The sequence below is a fragment of the Schistocerca gregaria genome, chromosome 3, assembly GCF_023897955.1.
Source record: "Schistocerca gregaria isolate iqSchGreg1 chromosome 3, iqSchGreg1.2, whole genome shotgun sequence".
NCBI lineage: Eukaryota > Metazoa > Arthropoda > Insecta > Orthoptera > Acrididae > Schistocerca > Schistocerca gregaria.
The window spans coordinates 285,472,788-285,491,535 of NC_064922.1; the positions used below are offsets into that span (position 1 = coordinate 285,472,788).

General features: G+C 40.8%; 1 protein-coding gene across 2 annotated transcripts in view; it reads left to right on the forward strand.

The window, feature by feature from the left end:
* LOC126353759 (transmembrane ascorbate-dependent reductase CYB561) overlaps positions 1-18,748 on the forward strand; it is an 898,705-nt gene that overhangs the window by 871,063 nt on the left and 8,894 nt on the right. For both annotated transcript variants that reach the window (XM_050002819.1, XM_050002818.1), the window contains exons 2-3: positions 9,569-9,795; positions 14,765-14,973. In XM_050002819.1, coding sequence (XP_049858776.1) covers positions 9,569-9,795; positions 14,765-14,973 — 436 coding nt within the window. The remainder of the gene's footprint in view (positions 1-9,568; positions 9,796-14,764; positions 14,974-18,748) is intronic.

Below are 18,748 nucleotides of genomic sequence, written 5' to 3' on the forward strand. Positions count from 1 at the left end.
CCGTGTTTGGCGACATCGCGGTGAACGTGTGTATTCATCATCGCCATACTCGCGTATCGCCCGGCGTGATAGTATGGGATGCCATTGGTTACACGTCTCGGTCACCTCTTGTTCGCATTGACGGCTCTTTGAACAGTGGACGTTACATTTCAGATGTGCTACGACCCGTGGCTCTACCCTTCATTGGAACCCTGTGAAACCTTACATTTGAGCAGGATAATGCACGACCGCACGTTGCAGATACCGTACGGGCCTTTCTGGATACAGAAAATGTTCGACTGCTGCCCTAAACGTCTGGTCAATGGTGGACGAGCAACTGGCTCGTCACAATACGCCAGTCACTGCTCTTGATGAACTGTGGTATCGTGTTGAAGCTGAATGGGCAGCTGTACCTGTACACGCCATCCAAGCTCTGTTTCACTCAATGTCCAGGCGTCTGAAGGCCGTTATTACGGCCAGAGTTGGTTGTTCTGGGTACTGATATCTCAGGATCTATGCACCTAAATTGCGTGAAAATGTAATCACATGTCAGTTCTACTATAAAACTTTTGTCCAATGAATACTCGTTTATCATCTGCATTTCTTATTGGTGTAGCAATTTTAATGGCCAGTAGACACGGCGACACCAGTATACAATTCATGTTCGTCGTTTTGTGGGTCTCTGAGTCGTGTCTGAAATGAAAGTTCAGGCAGGTGCATGTCGGACGAGTTGTGATAGAGTTAAAGCTTGTTCCGTGGAATCGCTGCATAAGAAAAAAAATAAGAAACGTGTTTCGATTCGTGACTGGATGAAAAAAAGGTGTCGCCTCGGTTGCTCAGCACCCTTGCCGAAATAATTTATATCAGAAGATCCGAGAAGTTCTTTCAATTATCTTAGAATGTCACCAGAACTGTTCACGTTTCTTCTAAATAAAGTTAATTATGCGATGCTTTGCAATTGAGAACACTCTGCATGCTATAAGGAACGGTTTTACTTGGTGATGACGCTATTTCATTAGCACCAATAATTATTAACATTAACAGTAATAATTATTAAAATCAGCAACAATAATTACTCGAAGCAGACCGCATTAAGAAGAGAATGGTTTGCAAACTACTATCTTGAAGAGAAATCTTTATAGTGGCAATATTTCAAAATTCTAACATATGTGAATGTGGAACACTGCAGCGACATTTTAAATAGATGAATATTGAATAAAAGATGCAGCTTCTTGAATCTGTATAGCCTTTCCTCCTATCAACAATATTCCTTAACAAAGAGTTCGCCAACTCGAACGATGGGATTTTAGTCTTGTAGACCAGAGCATTGCCACAACTAGAATTACACTTGCTTGCATTTTTCTTAATTCAGTTGTATATATGCTTCTAATTCAATAAATTTTACCCTGCAGCTCAGATATTGTCAAACCATCCATGTTAAGATCGCACATGACGGTCTTGGCGGCTGCAATGTCGCTTATTTTTGAAATCAACATCACTGAAATCCCACAAACACCTATGAAAGCATAGATACCCAAAAAGCGAACATTATTCTTCGTCCCCTGCTTCATATTTCAGTTTGTCTACACTTCACGAACACACACAACCCCAAAACGCATGCAACTAGTGTCGCCAAATTTGAAACGCCGAAAGTGTTTAGTTTCAACAACGAGTTGCGCAAACTCGCGGCGTGTATGCGCGGTGCTTTCTTTCTTTAACTGAAATGCTTTAAATATCAGTTGGATTCTGAGTTCATTTATTATGGAATTAGAAAATATTAGCTAGGTTCATAACCTTTATGGAATCGATTCGTTTAATAATTGCGCGACTGCATGATTATTAAACAGTATTAATTATGATATGAAACGAATCGATTCCGCTTTAAAGACGGTCACATTTAACATTACCTCATTATTTGTCGCATTAATTTGTATCAAACGTTATTTAAAATAAGTTTTTTGACTCAATCTGGAAATGAATTATTATTCATTTAAGAGAATAGTAGATGTAAATAAAGTTTTATCTGGGCGACATGCAACGAAACTATAAGAGAAGATCAAATAGAATATTCCTTTCATCTTCCCAAAAGTCAAGGATATTATTTCTTTATTGCTAATTCAAATGGTTCAAATGGCTTTGAGCACTATAGGACATCTGAGGTCATCAGTCCCCTATTACTAATTATAACATTATTATTCGTAGACCTCTCTGGGTCTTGTATTGTCTCTGCTTATACTCTTCGTTCTAGCACGGCGATAAAATAAAACTATTTCGTGTTACTGTATTTGATGGTTTTACTAACAAAATTAAAACGTGAAGTTCAAAAATGGCTCTGAGCACTAAGGGACTTAACATCTATGGCCATCAGTCGCCTAGAACTTAGAACTACTTAAACCTAACTAACCTAAGGACATCACACAACACCCAGCCATCACGAGGCAGAGAAAATCCCTGACCCTGCCGGGAATCGAACCCGGGAAAACATGAAGTTGTGGACGTAGTAACATAGTCATTATGATAGAGACAGTAACGTATTCTTTGACTGTTCGAATAGGTAGGCACTTAGAATGTTCAAACAGTGGCACCTGGAGTCATTTAAACATTTTTGTCTGTCTTGTTAAAACAGATTGTCATGAATATCAACGATTTTTGAAAACTGAAAAGCTACTGCCCCCCTCCCCCCCCCCTCTCTCTCTCTCTCTCTCTCTCTCTCTCTCTCTCTCTCTCTCCCCCCCACTCTGCCTCTCTCTCTCCCCCACTCTGCCTCTCTCTCTCTCTCTCTCTCTCTCTCTCTCTCTCTCTCTCTCTCTCTCTCTCTCTCTCTCCCCCCCACACTGCCTCTCTCTCTCTGCCTGTCTCTCTCTCTCTCTCTCTCTCTCTCTCTCTCTCTCTCTCTCTCTCTCTCTCTCTCTCCCTCCCTCCCAGTCTGCCTCTCTCTTTTCCGCACATATCCATAGAACTATAATTATACACGCAAACCTTCTCCGTCAGTCAGTCAGTCAGTCAGTCAGTCTGTTAGCGAAAAGGTATCAGAATACCGTAGTTCCTGAGATGGGAATACATACATACAGACAAACGCGGTGGGATCTTGAAATGTAGTAATACTTATAGATAACCGGCTACACGATACAAGCACGGATTTTTAGTACGTCCGTTTGTATTGGGAACATTTTATGACTGTATGTAGCGAGTAAGCAGATTCAGAAGGATGTAGGTTGCAGTAGGTACTGGGAGATGAAGCAGCTTGCACAGGGTAGAGTAGCATGGAGAGCTGCATCAAACCAGTCTCAGGACTGAAAACAACAACAACAACATGTAGCGAGTAATGGCGTAAAGAGACAACATACACTATGATAAGTATGGATCACAAATGATTTATTTCAAAGTTTATTAAGAAATCCTGTTGTAATTTCTCCGTACCGTGAACAAGCTCTTTTGTGAAACCCTACTTCGTCATTATCTGAATGAGTACAAGACTAGCCGAACGTGAGAAATAGTCCATAGCCTCACCGAAATTGACTGCAGTGTGTAAATTTTCACAGTACCACCGTCTTCAAAGAGGCCGTTCGGGAAGTAACCATCTGAAGTTGTGATTCATCTGGACACTCTGGGCACCATTGTATAGGCCTGTACACTATCCGATCAAAAGTGTCATTACACCTGTTAGCGGACATTAATAAGAGGAGTGTCCATCCTTCGGTTTATTACGCCTTGATCTCTGCTGGGGACACTTGAAATGATGCTTTGGAATGCCTGTGTAGGAATGGGAACCCATTCTCAATCATGAGCCGAAACTAGACTGTGTAGTGATGTTGGAGGCTGAGGTCTGGAGCGAAGTCAACGTTCTTACTCAAGCCAGAGGTGCTCCATTGGGACTCTCGGACTGAGATGCTGCTTTGACAGGGTTAATTATCCCGCTGATACAATCATCGCCTCTGAACTGCTCTTCTACTGTACATTGCTGTAAAATGTGTTCATATGCTTCCGCATTTACCGTTTTCTTAAGCTCAATCAGGGGATCACACCCTCACCACGAAAGACACTCCATACTGTAACACCATCTCCTCCACACTTCATGTTGGCACGACATAGTGATCGGTAACGTTCTCCAGGCATTCACCGAACCCAAACCCTTCCATCACATTACCACAGGGAGATTCATCACTCCAAAACACTCTCTTCGAGTCATCCACTGCGCAATGGCGCCGCTTTTCACAGCACCTAAAGCGTCGCTAACCATTGACTACAAAAATCTGGGGCTTATGGGGAGATCCTCCCTATGTTTTTTTAACCTCCCTGCGCACAGTCATTGTGCTAGCTGCATTGTTGGTAGCCTTCTAGAACTTGACTGATTCCTGCCGCTGATTTAATGCGATTTTTGACAGACGCCCTCCACAATGCTCGACTATCTCTGTCAATCAGCACATGAGGTTTGCCTGGTCGTGGTTTAGTTGTGGCTGTTCTTTCGCGTTTTCTCTTCAGTTACATTACCAACAGTCGATTTGGGCACCTTGTGCAAAGGTTGAAATGTGTCTGATGGATTTGTTACTCAAGTGACATCCTGTGATGGATCCATTCTGCTGTTACTGTTTCTCTACCGACTACACAGTACTTCCCGCCTCCCTTTACTCTGTTTGGTCTCCTGTCATCTCGTGATCAAATACTTTTGGTCAATAGTATACTGTCGAACAAGACCACTGCAGATTTTAATTTTCCAGCCTCTGATAAACCATATTGTACACATACCTGAAGTTCATTATATTTGTGTTTTTTTTTTATTTTTTTCATTCAACACGAAAAGAAGCACTGTTAATTCAGAGCTAAGCGTTTCGAGAATCACGCTATCACCATCTGGATGGCTGTGTTTAAATCGTCAATCACAATTACTCAATCAAAGTACCTGTCACAAAATAAACAGTGTTCTTACCTTACTTTAAAATATTCAACTTATTTTCCCATGTTGCTTGTTCACCAGTATGGCTTGTTTTCTTCAGTTATAACTGATGTCTACAAAAGCCACAAATGCATCAAGAGCACGCATTTAGTCTTATCACAGTGGTGTAATTAAATTCTGTTCGTGTTGTGTTTAACCTGTTTCGCTGTTTGTGAATTTTGGTGACGCTACTCCTCAGGATTACACGTAGATCCACGAAACCAATGTTTTACCACTAGAGTTGTGGCGATTTGTGAAAGAGTTGTTCATTTGAACGACTCTAAATAAAGAATCGTAAGAATCGAATCATGATAGGTACGAATCGTCGTTCAAAATAATCGTAAGAACGATTGAATGTTTCCGAGTCGTGACGTTTCCAAGTTCCAACGATTCATCGATTCTTAGTACGCTATGCTTTGAAGGCAACTTCCGAATCATGCCGAGTCGCGCCGAATGATTACGACCGCCAGACGGCAGTCAAGTGGAGGATGCGTGTGAACAAAGGAAGCAATTTTGCACCACCTTTCGCGCAAATCGACTCCTCTTTCCTGGCATACTGAAATAAAACTATAGATGCAATCAAATCAAACGTGACCTTTCCTCAATTAAGGCATTACTCGTATAAAACGAGAATCACACTTGTAACGTCATATGCATGTTTACTCATAAACAAACTACTTCTGGCATATCTTATCATGACACAGTTCGATTCTAACCCCATTGACAATTTCAGACATGTCCTGCCATCTGTGAGTAAGATGTAGAGCTTTTTGCATTCCGTAAGAATCGTGCCATCACAGACTAGGAAGAATCGTGAACGAATCGTAGGAATCGATTCGCAATGTGAGATTGAATCGTAGGAATCAAATCGGGAAAAAGAATAGTGTTGCCCAACTCTACTTACCACTAGTCAGTACACTGCATCCTCCTCCGGCATTGTTGACAGAAGCATGGCAGCATCGTTAGTATCTACTTCTAACTCATTGTCACACAGGGAAAATGACAGTGTGAAGGAAGTTTAGCTCATCGCTCCCGTACGCAAGTTATTTTTTGTCAGTTTTACTTCTGTGACGCGTACCTTAGGCGGTGGAACTCGGGGAGGCCAACGAAACGACCAACCCGGAGCTGTAGTGTCCAGACAACGCGTGGAACCTGCTTGCGACGCGAAGATGGTCCGCGGAGAAGTGCTCCAGCGCCTGAAGGCGAAATTTATGCGGTACTTGTTATGCTAAGCACGCCATTACTTTCTCTTGGGAGATGCCGTCCGTAGCATTTCGTTACAGAAGCTCCAGATAATGGGTTTATGTCATTACTGCTCTGCTAATGCCAGTTAAGTGGCGCGGTGGTTTCGTTGTCCTGCCATGGAATGGAACTCCAGCAACAACATACGGGCAATCTCTCTCTCTCTCTCTCTCTCTCTCTCTCTCTCTCTCTCTCTCTGTGTGTGTGTGTGTGTGTGTGTGTGTGTGTGTGTGTGTGTGTGTGTGTGTGTTTTCTGAATAGCATTATCGACTCAGTCATTTTTTCTAGTCTTGCACCTCTGCTTGTGTGTATGCGTCATAGTTAGAATTCAAGGAAGCTAGCTAGTACCCACGTCTGTCAAAGGAGAGGTCATATCATTTTCGTTCAGGTCCAGGTAAGTGAAGCATTGTTGTTTTTCGGACATTATGTTGACTTTCTTATTTATGCTGAGCGTAGACCATCCCTCCTCCTGGTATTGTAAATGCTAAATACCTTTTTGCTTTGAGATATTTGGTTTACGTTGTGGGAGAACGCTAGCAGGAGTAACGTAAATTAGTCCTGCAGCTTTTGCAATGCATCATGAAAACAAAGTAAGCAACAAAATATAAAGATTAAGAAGAAACAAAAGCACAAAATCCATTACTATAATATGAGTGAACGCTGCGACAATAGGTTAACTTCGAGAGTTAGGAGACGCCCACAAGCCCCTGATCCTGTGCATGCATTCTTCAACTCCACGATTATTGAAACCTACACTGCGCGCAGTCAGTTAATGGTTAATTTCACTGACTTACCCACTACGTGGTAGGCGGCTGATTTACCTGCACCCGCAACGAGTAGCAAATTTTGACCTGAAAGTCGATTGTGTACAACAGGCTTAAAATTACACTCTAAGTCGACAAAAAACACTCACCACGAATAAATTATTCTAATGTGATGTATATGAACAGACAAATAAATCATTACAATTTCAGAAAAACTGGATGATTTATTGAAGATTGCTTCATAGATTGACCAAGTTAGTAACACATTGGCCCACCTCTGGTCCTTAGGTTGTGCAAGCAGTTATATGGTTTGGCATTCATTGATAGAGTTGTTGGATGTCCACATAGGAGGCATCGTACCAAATACTGTCCAATTTGCGCTTTAGACCGTGGAAATGCCGAGCTGTCTGGAAAACCCTGCCCTTAATCTCCATTGTTCTGAATTTCTCAATGGGGGAGAGATCCAGTCACCTTGCTGGCCAATGTAGGGTTTGGCAAACGCGAAGACAAGCAGTAAAAACTCTGTGTGAGGGCGGGCATTATGTGGCAGAAATATAAGCTCAACGTGGCTTGCCATGAAGGGCAACGGAACGGACTGTAAAATACCGTCGACGCACAGCAGTGCTGTAAATGTGCTGCGGATGAAAACCAAAGGGATGCTGCTATGAAAAGAAATGCCACCCCAGACAATCACTCCTGGTTGTCAGGTCATATGGCGGGCGACAGTCACGGTGGTATCCTATTGCTACCCAGGGAATCTCCAGATACGTCTCGGCCTGGGATCTCATTGACTGGAGTAGACTCGACCTCAGTGACGAGTCCCGAGTCCCGCTTCGAACTGAGTTCCTATGACCAGACCCGGGCTGTGCATCGATGACCTTCTACGGCCTGTTTTTTTCCTCTTCGTGGAAAGCCATCCTGGCTTACAGTTCAGCAATATAATTTCCACCCGCGCATGGTGAAAGTTTCTACTACTTGTCTTCATGCTTGCCAAACCGCACCTCAAGGTCGCTGGATCTCTCCGCAATTGACAAAGTGTGAAGCTTTGTGTCAGGGTCCTGCAACCATGTTGGGGTTTTGACCACGTTGAATCGTCAATTAGGGCGGTTCACAAACAACAATTCAAGTACACATGTTATTCCAAAAACGTTATCGTGGAAGTAGGGGCCAGGAGGTGCTGGTGAAATAACACACACTGCTAAGTTTATCTTTTTATTTTAATAGGGTATCTCAATACTAAATTTTTAAGTCTGGCATTTAAAAAAATCAAAGAAATTTCGAATAGCTGACAAATTTTTTTATGAAAAGGATATTGCAAGGTATGACGTTAACAACTTCCCAATAATAAGATTTTAAACTTGCTATATCTATAAGAGAGGAATTCCTTAAAAAAAACTAAGTAGCTAGTTTGTACTAAAGCTAAAATAGTTGCCTCTCGCCAGTTAAATAACTTATATTCCACTTGTCAGTTGTTACAAGATAAATGTGAATAAGCCAGCACACAAACCTTCACATTAAACGCAGTACCCAAAAAAATTTTCCTTAACTCGGTGAGGGAGTCACACGTGTAAAGGTACCCAAATCGCAATAGTCGGAATAGTTATTGGTGGTCTACAGGGCCACAACAGATCAGCCCCAAAACTTCCATTACCAGCCGCCCCCTCCTCGTGTTACTCAAAACCAGAAGATGTAGCCAGGGCGGTGCCTGCACAGACTCCGAACCACAGAGACCCGCAACACCGACCCTAAATCATCCAACCGAGGTGTGAATGAAAACGTCCCAACCAAGGAGCAATTACCACATTCTCGCGGACTGTGGTGGGACGACCCCAACAAAACCACTGGAGAAGAAACTCATAAACTTTGACTTACTCAATTCGTGAAGTTCTTTCTTCTTCTTCTTTCGTTTCACCCTCTTTGGGGTACGCCGGATCAATCATTTCTTTGTGCGTTGTTCTTTTCTTAGGGCCCAGTATTTCTTCATTCTTTCTGATCTTCTTCTCCTCGCTTCTTCCGAGATAAAGGGTTTGGACTTTTGTGTGGATTTGTCTTGGAACCTTATGTTTTCATCTTTAGTAATTAATTTATCAGTTCGATCAATAAGTGAATTTTCTGAAATCTTTAATTCCACTAGGTCTTTCTGTTTCTTTAAACCAGTTGGGCTTCGTTTTTAGGTTACAGAAGAAGTCAAAGATTTGTTTAGTTAATCTGTTGGAATTCATTCTGAGAAGATGACCATAAAAATTTGTTCTCCTTTTTCGCATAGAATCTGAAAGTTTTTCAATTTTCTTGTAGAGAGTTTCATTTTTGATGTATATAATCTTATTGTCTTGAAATTTTGGCCCAATAATTTTTCTTAAAATTTTTCTTTCCTTTACCTCAAGTTTCTCCATTTGCCCTTTGAAATTCAAGTTCTTTCTAGCAAATAAATCCAGTTTTTCTAAAATTGTAATAATTTGTTTGTCTGTATATGGACATCACATTTACCGATTTGTCACTTTGGGATAATTCCTTCGTCGTGTCTCTTTTTTTCCCACGAGTGTATGCTCACTTCTTTTCTGCCTCGCATTTCACGGCAACAATCTATAATGAGTAGCTTACTGTATTGAACTTTGGCTGGTCTTACCGAGCTGTTTCTCCTTTGTTGCAGGCATCGTCAGTACGACGATGAGGAGAGCGGGTGGGCGTGCATGAACTGGTTCGAGTACATGCTGGTGGTGGTATTGGCCAGCCTGCTGCTGCTCGGCGCCCTCACGCTGACCCTCTTCTGGGCGCTGTACTACGCCGGGGGCTTCGCCTGGACCGAGGAGCCCGCTCGCCAGTTCAATCTCCACCCCGTGCTCATGGTCGCCGGGTTCATCACCTTCAGTGGCTTCTGTGAGTACGCCGCGGACCCGAAGCTACTGCAGACAGTCATCGACACACTCACTCTATCTCAACGTACAGTCCAACCGCAAAATATGGGTAATTTCCAAGAATAATTGCCTATCGAAGTGGCGGGGTCCAAGCGATACATGTCGAACAAGCTATCGTAAATCGATCATGTGACTCTGGTGGCGGGCGTTATGTTTACGGTGGTCGCTACAGCAACGACAAAAGAAGATCGTTACAAAAATACTTTTAATTGCAAAGGAGACGAATTACCTCACCTGTCGTCGGTGTTGGAATCATGTGAAAGTCCATTACGGTGGTTTGGATGGATAATTTGGAAGAGTCGAACAAGGTATGCTTCCTGATACTCGTTCGTTTTCCGCACTGTCCACAATGAAATTGTAAACGGTATGCCGGCATCGAAACTGTTCTTGCGAAGTTTTACACGCTTCGCACCGCCACAGTCTACACAGTCCCGTCTTTCCTCATCCAGTAGCACTCCATATTTGCGACAAAAAGTGGAACAATTTTCTACGCTGGATAAATGTGAAATTAGATTTTTCCATGTGAGAGAATCTGTCGAAGAAACGTGAAGAACACCAGACATTCTATTCGTCTGCGATTCCCTAGCAATTCACAAATAATTCGCGGAGATATGTAATTTAGAGCAACTAAGGGAACGATGGGAAACACACAAAAATGACGATCACAAATAACTGATCACAACGCCCGTCACCAGAGTCGCATGATCGATTTACGATCGCACGTTCGATATATATCGTTTGGCCACCGCAACTTCAATAGGCAATCATTCTTGGAAATTACGAAACGTGACCGTTCAAGTGGAGTTGGCGCGGCTGCTTCGCGCGTCTCACACAACCAATCACGTAACGTGATTTCGTATCGGTCTCTCTGGCAACGCCGCAGTGTTGCCGCAACTTACAGGGGGAGACAACAACATTGGGATCACGAATTTACTTCAACCTTAGTAGGCCTTTAAAACAACGCAAGTGCCAGTAGTAAGGTGCAATATACCGGCAATTATGACAAAATCACAAGAGAAGTTTTACGCATCTATTAAGTGGCTTACGTATCTATGTTTAGATACTGGACTTGAGAGTTCATGGTGGTCAAGTGATTAGCATTCGAGCTTTGTAAGACTAATGTGTACGTGGTGACGGTTCGACTCCCTCACAAACTTCGTTATCAATTTTTTTTTCCACCACTGGTCATATTATTTCATTTATATGACATTGGATAGTTGATATAATGAGAAAAAGAACATGTATTTGCATGAAGTTTCAATTTATGCTTATTATGTCTGTATGACAAATACCATCCTGCAACGTGGTTGTGGTTCAAATTTTGCAATTGGCTTTGAGCACTATCGGACTCAACATCTGATGGCACCAGTCCCCTAGACTTAGAAACTTAACTAACCTAATGACAGCACACACATCCATGCCCGATGCAGGATTTGAACCTGCGACCATAGCGGCAGCGTGGTTCTGGACTGAAGTGCCTAGAACCGCTCGGCCACAACGGCCGGCGCCAACGTGTTCTCTCAAGAGCACACCCGACGAATAATTGTAAATTACTTTTGTGGTCTGGCACATTGTCACTGACTATATTACTGATTGTGAATAAAGTCATTCGCATCATTATTTAACAAGGTTTGACTTGCGCTTGCCAAGCTTGCCCACATTCTTGAAAATATAATTACAAATAATAAATATTTGAAAAACATATGAAATTCACTACAACTTTATGAAAATGCACAAAGGATTTTTTTCACTATATTGCCCCTCAAATGCCACATAAATTAAATATGTGACCAGTGATGAAAAAAGTATATGAGGGGCATTCAAATGAAATCCAGTTGCTAGTGTAAAGTAATGGTAACGATTTTACTAACTCAGAACTGTAAAAAAAGGGTTCAAATGGCTCTGAGCACTATGGGACTTAACATCTATGGTCATCAGTCCCCTAGAACTTAGAACTACTTAAACCTAACTAACAAAAGGACATCATACAACACCCAGCCATCACGAGGCAGAGAAAATCCCTGACCATGCCAGGAATCGAACCCGAGCGTGGGAAGCGAGAACGCTACCGCACGACCATAAGATGCGGGCTCAGAAATGTAGTTATACACAGTACACATACTCAAAAACAGTCGCCAGAACTGTTGGAACATTTATCCCATTGTGACACTAGCTGTCGATTCCATCCTTGAAGAAGCCAGTAGACTGCTGTCGGATCTATGCCTGGAACCTGTCACACACTTCAAAGTCCGTTGGGAATTGATGTCCCCGTTCCAGGAACTCGACAAACAAGGAACCCTTGTGGTCAAAAAAGGACACCGTGACCTTACCAGAATTGCTGTGCACGGCCTTTGATTTCTTTGGAGGTGGTGAAGTCACATGATTCCACTACTTACTCTGACACTTATTTTCGAGTTCAAAATGGTGACACTATGTTTTGTCAGTTGTGACAATATGTGACAGAAAGCAGTATTCATCCTTGTGATAACGTTGCAGCTAAAAGACAGCACCATTCGAGTATTGCGCTGTTCGTTGATCAGTTGGTGGGGAACCCACTGTGCACAGATTTCTCAATGCACTGCGGTGTGGGCGGTGCTCACGTTAATACCCAGTAACCAATGGATCTTGTACATGATTATTCTGTAGTTGTCCAAGACTAAAGCATTCAATTCTGCAAACATTTCCAGTATAATGACACGATGAGCCTGTCCAGGACGAGCATAGTGTTCCAGTGACTCACTGCCCTCAAGGAATCGTTTGTGCCATTCCACAACACGTGAACTACTCAGACTGTACTCATTGTACACAGCGTTCATCTGTCAACACATTTCACAGCCTACAGCTCTGTCTACCACCAAAAATTGAATCATTCCTTGTTGTTCCTGCTTTCTCGCCTTCATGTTTGTGTGACCACCTTCTCTTCGGCGTGAAACCACACTGATGCATGCACACCATTTGATGTTGCATAGCACCAGTCTCTCTACCAATATATGGCACCACAATACTCGGAGTTATGTGGTGTCACCATACGTGTGAGACAAAGGTAGATGCTCTGACCAGGTTTCATTTGAATGAACCTCATAGTATCTGCAGTTAATGCCGAAGTACATTTGACGAGCAGTATTACTGGACAAAGGGTGATAGGAGACAAGTGATTTGGATTGATGAGTGAGGGTAAGCATCTATATCCTGTGGCAATCCACTGGAGGAATTTGGGTTTGGCAACTGCCTGGATAACATTACCTGCTATCATGTGTTGTGCCAACAGTGAAATATAGAGGTGTAAATGTTACAGTATAAGGGTGTTTATTATGTTCAGTGTGTGATTCCTTACTGCACTTGAGAAGAAGATAAATGTAGAAGGATATAAACATATTTTACAGTATTGTTACTGTGTACAGTAGAGGAATAGTTCAGAGAGTATGACTCTAGCAATATGACAGTACTCCCTGTCATAAAGCAGCATCTCTGACTCAGTGGTTTGTGGACAGCAGCATTCCTAATATGGGCTGGCCTGCTCAGAGTCCCGATCTGATCCCAAACAATATCTTTTGATGTGTTATGTCAGCTTCGCTCCAGACACCAGTGTCCTACATCACTACCGTATCTGGATGTGGTTCTGGAGGAAAGAAGGGCTACCATTCCTCCATGGACATTGACATCTTACTGAAAGTACTGCCATTAATGTTCAATCCATCATAAAGGCAAGGTTTGACATACCCCATATCTGTGTCGTTAATAAATGTCTATGTACTTTTGATTAGGTGGAATATGGTAGTAGATGTTACTCATGACCTATATCTTTCCTCACTTGTGCATTCATTTCCAGTAAATGACTGCCAAGTTGATGGTGGTGAGGGATACTTCTTCTCTAGATAAAACTCATAATGTACGGAATGTATTTACAGTTCTTGTATATGTAGTCAGATAGTAATGTAACATTCTTAACATGAAGTCCACTGTTGTCTTTATTCACCAAAAGCTATGGGCTTAAAAGCTGCTTACTGTTTTGTTCCTGCAGCTGCTTGAGAAGTGAGAACCAACCAACCAGTGACTGTGAATAATGATTAAATTGGAAATTTGTAGGTACTGAAAAAGCTACCTTTTTGTCATGGTGCTTTGTAAGAACACAGACCTGATGTAAGACTCCACAGACACAGTTTTATTTAGAATGCCAATCCTATATAATTTTAAAATCTTATTGAATGCTGTAATGCACACCCTGACTTGTGATAGAAGGGTTGACCCTGCTGGTTCTTTCTTCTATTCCTTATTCTTTTTTTGTGGCTATGCACAAGTGCCATGTGGCTTCTGATACTGTCTGTGCTTGCCAGGCTGTGAAAAGGATCCTATTCATTTCAAGAATCAGCGTGCTGTCTGAAAAATTAAGACTGTTTCCAGTTACAAAAAGAAAGAGAAACAATTTTTTGTTTACTGTGATGGCATATGTGGCCTCATTAGTAGTATCTTACAGATACAGATTATTTCAGACGTGACACACGTAGATAGATATTAAATATTTTTAACATTAATAATTCTGCTTGGAATAGTGAAATCATTGTACATTAACAGTGTCTTCACCTCTTTCAGTAGTCTTAATGTTTGTGGGCCGATTCAGGCACACAGTTGTTTTCTGTCTGATGTCATATTCATATTTTATGTTTGCACAAACAAATTGTGAAGGAGCTCTGTGTCCAATGATAGATCTAAAAAATGTAGCTGTACTCACTTGGTAACGCCATATGATTTACAGGAAAACATTGGGGCGAGAGTAACATGTGATATATTGTCATTCTGTGAAGTTAACAAAATAATTGATAAATTTCATTTTTTCAAAAGCAAATTAGAGTAAAAGTTTCTGATATAAATTTCTTGCACAGAAAAACTAACAACTTATTTTTTTTTTTTTTTTTTTTTTTTTTTTTTTCCAGCCCTGTTACTGTATCGAATCTGTCGATGCTGCCGTCGCATATACGTGAAGCTGTTCCACACAATCTTCCATGCTCTTGCCATACCATGCATTGTGGTTGGATTTATAGCAGTACTTGATTCACACAACCTTGCAGATCCACCAATAGCAAACTTCTACTCCCTGCACAGCTGGATGGGGCTGGTTACCATGGGCCTGTTTGCACTGCAGGTAATTATACTTGTAAACACCATTTTAGTAGCTCCTTTTAACTTTATCAATGAACTGGCGCTAGCACATATGTGAACTAATTTTAAAAACATGTTGAGGGAAAAGGGAAAGACTGACGCTGATACGTACAGTCAATACATACTGCAGAGTGCATCAGAACTTACTTCTTATCAAAGAATTGTTGTAGGTACTTAATATAGAATTTTTTACTTTTCCAAGCGAATCGCTTTATTGATAAGTAACAACTGTGTATATGCTTATCATGTCAATGGGTGGATAAAGGTTTGAAAAACGTAATGCAAACAGCCTCCATTACCTCAGCAATCACAGCATTTCGGTATTGACAAAGACCGGCTTGCTAACAGCTCTGCAGTAAACACTCATCAGATAATGCAGCCTATCTTATTTTGATACTGTGATCATTTGTTGTGTATTGCATTTCTACATTGCCATCAACTGCACAAATTGGTTTCATTAAAACCTGACGAGTTATGGAGATGATAACTAGTTGTAATTCTAGCTAAATCTTTCACTACTACAGAACTGATACAGTTGAGATGTGTTTCTTATGCAGAAAGTAATAGAGAGATATGTGATTTCAGATTTTCCTGGTGTATGATAAGTTTGAACTCTTCTCAGGTATTCAGTGTGATAGTGTTGTCTAAACATAGTGGTATTTTGGCAAGTTAATTTGTTGACAACTTCAGGCAATTCTGATTACAGATTAACTATTAAAGCTTGTGACTCAAGTTTGAATTCCACTCAAAATAAAATGTCAGTATATTAGAAGAACCACTTATGTCATATCAATTGAAAAATTAAGATGACACCATGTAGGTTAGCCACCTCTAAATTAGCAATTTCCCGATCCTGGTGGTGGCAGCTTAATGACTGAGGAATGTGGTTCGTATCCCAGTTACTCACTTCCTCCAGCATCTCGCGTCCTTGACTAGGCCCCTGAATAGTCTTAATTGCTCTGTTAGTAAGACATTAAACAAGCTCCCATCTATCATAAAGCAAGAAATTGGGAATCCTTATAAATTCAAAAGAAAACTGGAGCTGTACATCACTACCTACTGTTTCTACAAATTATTTGAATATCTTGGTTCAGTGTTTAGAAAGTGCTATTAACTACACAGCAAGTATAAGTGTTTGTTATAAAACTCCAGTATTTTTAGATGTAAAAACTGTCTTGTTTGAAAAGTTCCATTGTAACTGAGTAAATATTAAGCTACTAATAGCAGATGACGAGCAGTTATTTAGTAAAACCATGGAGGCAGCACCCTTTTTGACGGTAGTAACTTTCTTACCAATTTACCTGATGAAATTTAAATGACATTAGTGTGAAAGCAATATATTGATAGTATGTTGTTAATACAGTAAAGCAGATTAAATTGTTGTATTACATTAATGTGTATATTGACTTGTTCCACACCCATGAAGGTTTTCCTTCTCAGTTGGATCTATGGAACATTATGGATAGACACATAGAAACATGGATGGATGGATGGGTGGGTGGGTGGGTGGGTGGGTGGGGGAGGAAGAAGCTATGCCTATGAACAGCAGTCATTAGGATCACCTGAGGATAGAAACAAACCAAATCGTAGAAATGTCTCACCATCTGCATGACACCACTGTCTGAGATCCTGCAGAGAGATCAAAGTTGAAATTGTTCATAAATTTCAAAAATAATTTTGGATTCTGTAGCAATGTTTTCCAATGTTTTGGAATAAGAAGTAATGTGTTTTACAATGATCTCAGGTGTTCACGCTTTTGTGCATTGCAACTCAATTTCCATTATAAAGTTCTGAAACTTTTGAGTTCTGAGAATATATAAGCTGGAATAACAACCCAATTACATTATTACAATAGTAAGCAAGAATTCAGTGAGAATTTTAAGTGAGAGTTTTATACAAAACTGATATTTCATGAGTTAGTGATTTTTCTATAATAGTTATAGCTCTGAATCTATAATAAATGAATTACTAAAATTAATCAGTTTTAGGTATAAAGTGTCACATGTAAAACTCATGAATAAATATTGCCATTTATGTTTCTGTATACAAGTCATGTTGGTACAGTTCTAGAGTTTATCATATTAATTATGCGTATTTGAAGTGCTTGTCAAACAAGCCTAAGTTTTTAATTTTATTTCTATCAGTTGCACAAAATTTTAAAAGGGAGTCATTTTGACTTGCTTTTCACTAAAGGTATTTGTGTCTTTTTTAAGTAAATCATGGATGTAATAGTGTATATTTATTGTACCCCATTGTGCTGCATGAGGCAGCACAGTGACACAAAACAATGGACTCCTCTTCATAAGCAATGGGTGCAACCTACCAGCTTCCCATTCTGATTTAGGCTGTCTGTGAATTGCTTATAATCACATCAGGTAAGTAATAAAGGAGTCTTTTAAAAATCATGTGGTTACTTTCTTCCCCAGTCCTCTCCAGCTGAGCTAGTGCTGTCTCAAATTCTCAGATGAGTATGATGTTCTAGCTAAACATTTATTTGTATTCTACCTTCTGTCATTTTGTACTGGATACATAAAATTTTATCAGCAGCAATTATAAATACACAGTTATGTGAATGGTCATAGGTAAAACATCTGATAAACAATATAAAGTAATTTATAGTAATGAAGTTATTAGGGAATCTTTACACTGAATTATGAAAGATGTGTGTGAAGTGTTGTGTAATATTCATATACATGCAAGTTTCAGCTCAGATGACAAGCCAGTATTAAGTAAAGAAGGGTAGGCTGCCAACGGGGAGGCCTCAGACACGGCCAACCGATTCAGCTCAAATTTGGCAGGTCACTTGGGTACAACCTAAAACAAAGGACTCTAAGATATTTTGGGTCAACACCCCCGCAGTTTTGAGAAAATCACCCATAAAGGTTATGACGAGCAATCGACTCAAAATTGGAGGGATCGATAGATAATTGTAATTAGAGAATTTTTCATCATCAGGTATGGGGTCCGCAAACGCAAAATTTTCCAGAAATCAAGGATAGATACTTTTACAACTGCTGCTTCTCTACTCACATGATAAACGCCTTTCGCCGACAGCACAATGGCCAAGGTAATTGGCTGGGAATCGGGAAACCCGGGTTCGAATCTCAAAGAAACGTAGCGGATGTTGTTTGTATTTTTCCATACCTCAATTGATAGGGATAAGAGGGTTAATAAGGTAAGTAAATCATTAAGGAATGATAGTAATACTGACCTTATTAAGCCTCCTATCCCCATCAATTGAGATATGGCAAAATACGAACGAAAAGAACAACATCCGCAAGGTTCTCAGAGTCCCAGCCAATTACCATGGCCGTTGTGCTATTGGTGCTGTCGGCGAAAAGCGTTTACCATGTGGGTACAGAAGCAGTAGCTGTAAAAGTTTCTTACCTCGATTTCTGAAAAAGTATGCATTTTCGGACACTATACCTGATGATGAAAAATGCTCTATTTGCAATTATCTATTGATCCTACCAATTTTGAGTCGATTGCTCGTCGTAACCTTTAGGGGTGATTTTCTCAAAATTGCGGGGGTGTTGACCCAAAATATCCTAGATTCCTTCGTTTTAGGTTCTACACAAGCGACCTGCCAAATTTGAGCTGAATCGGTTGGCCGCGTCTGAGGCCCTCCCCCTGAGACACATTTGGAGACAGTATTACTGAAAGGGAAGATGGAATAGATAAAGATAAAGTGGAGATATAATACTGGAATAAGAATTTGACATATCATCCTCACAAAGATTGAAATCCTTGGTCCTCCT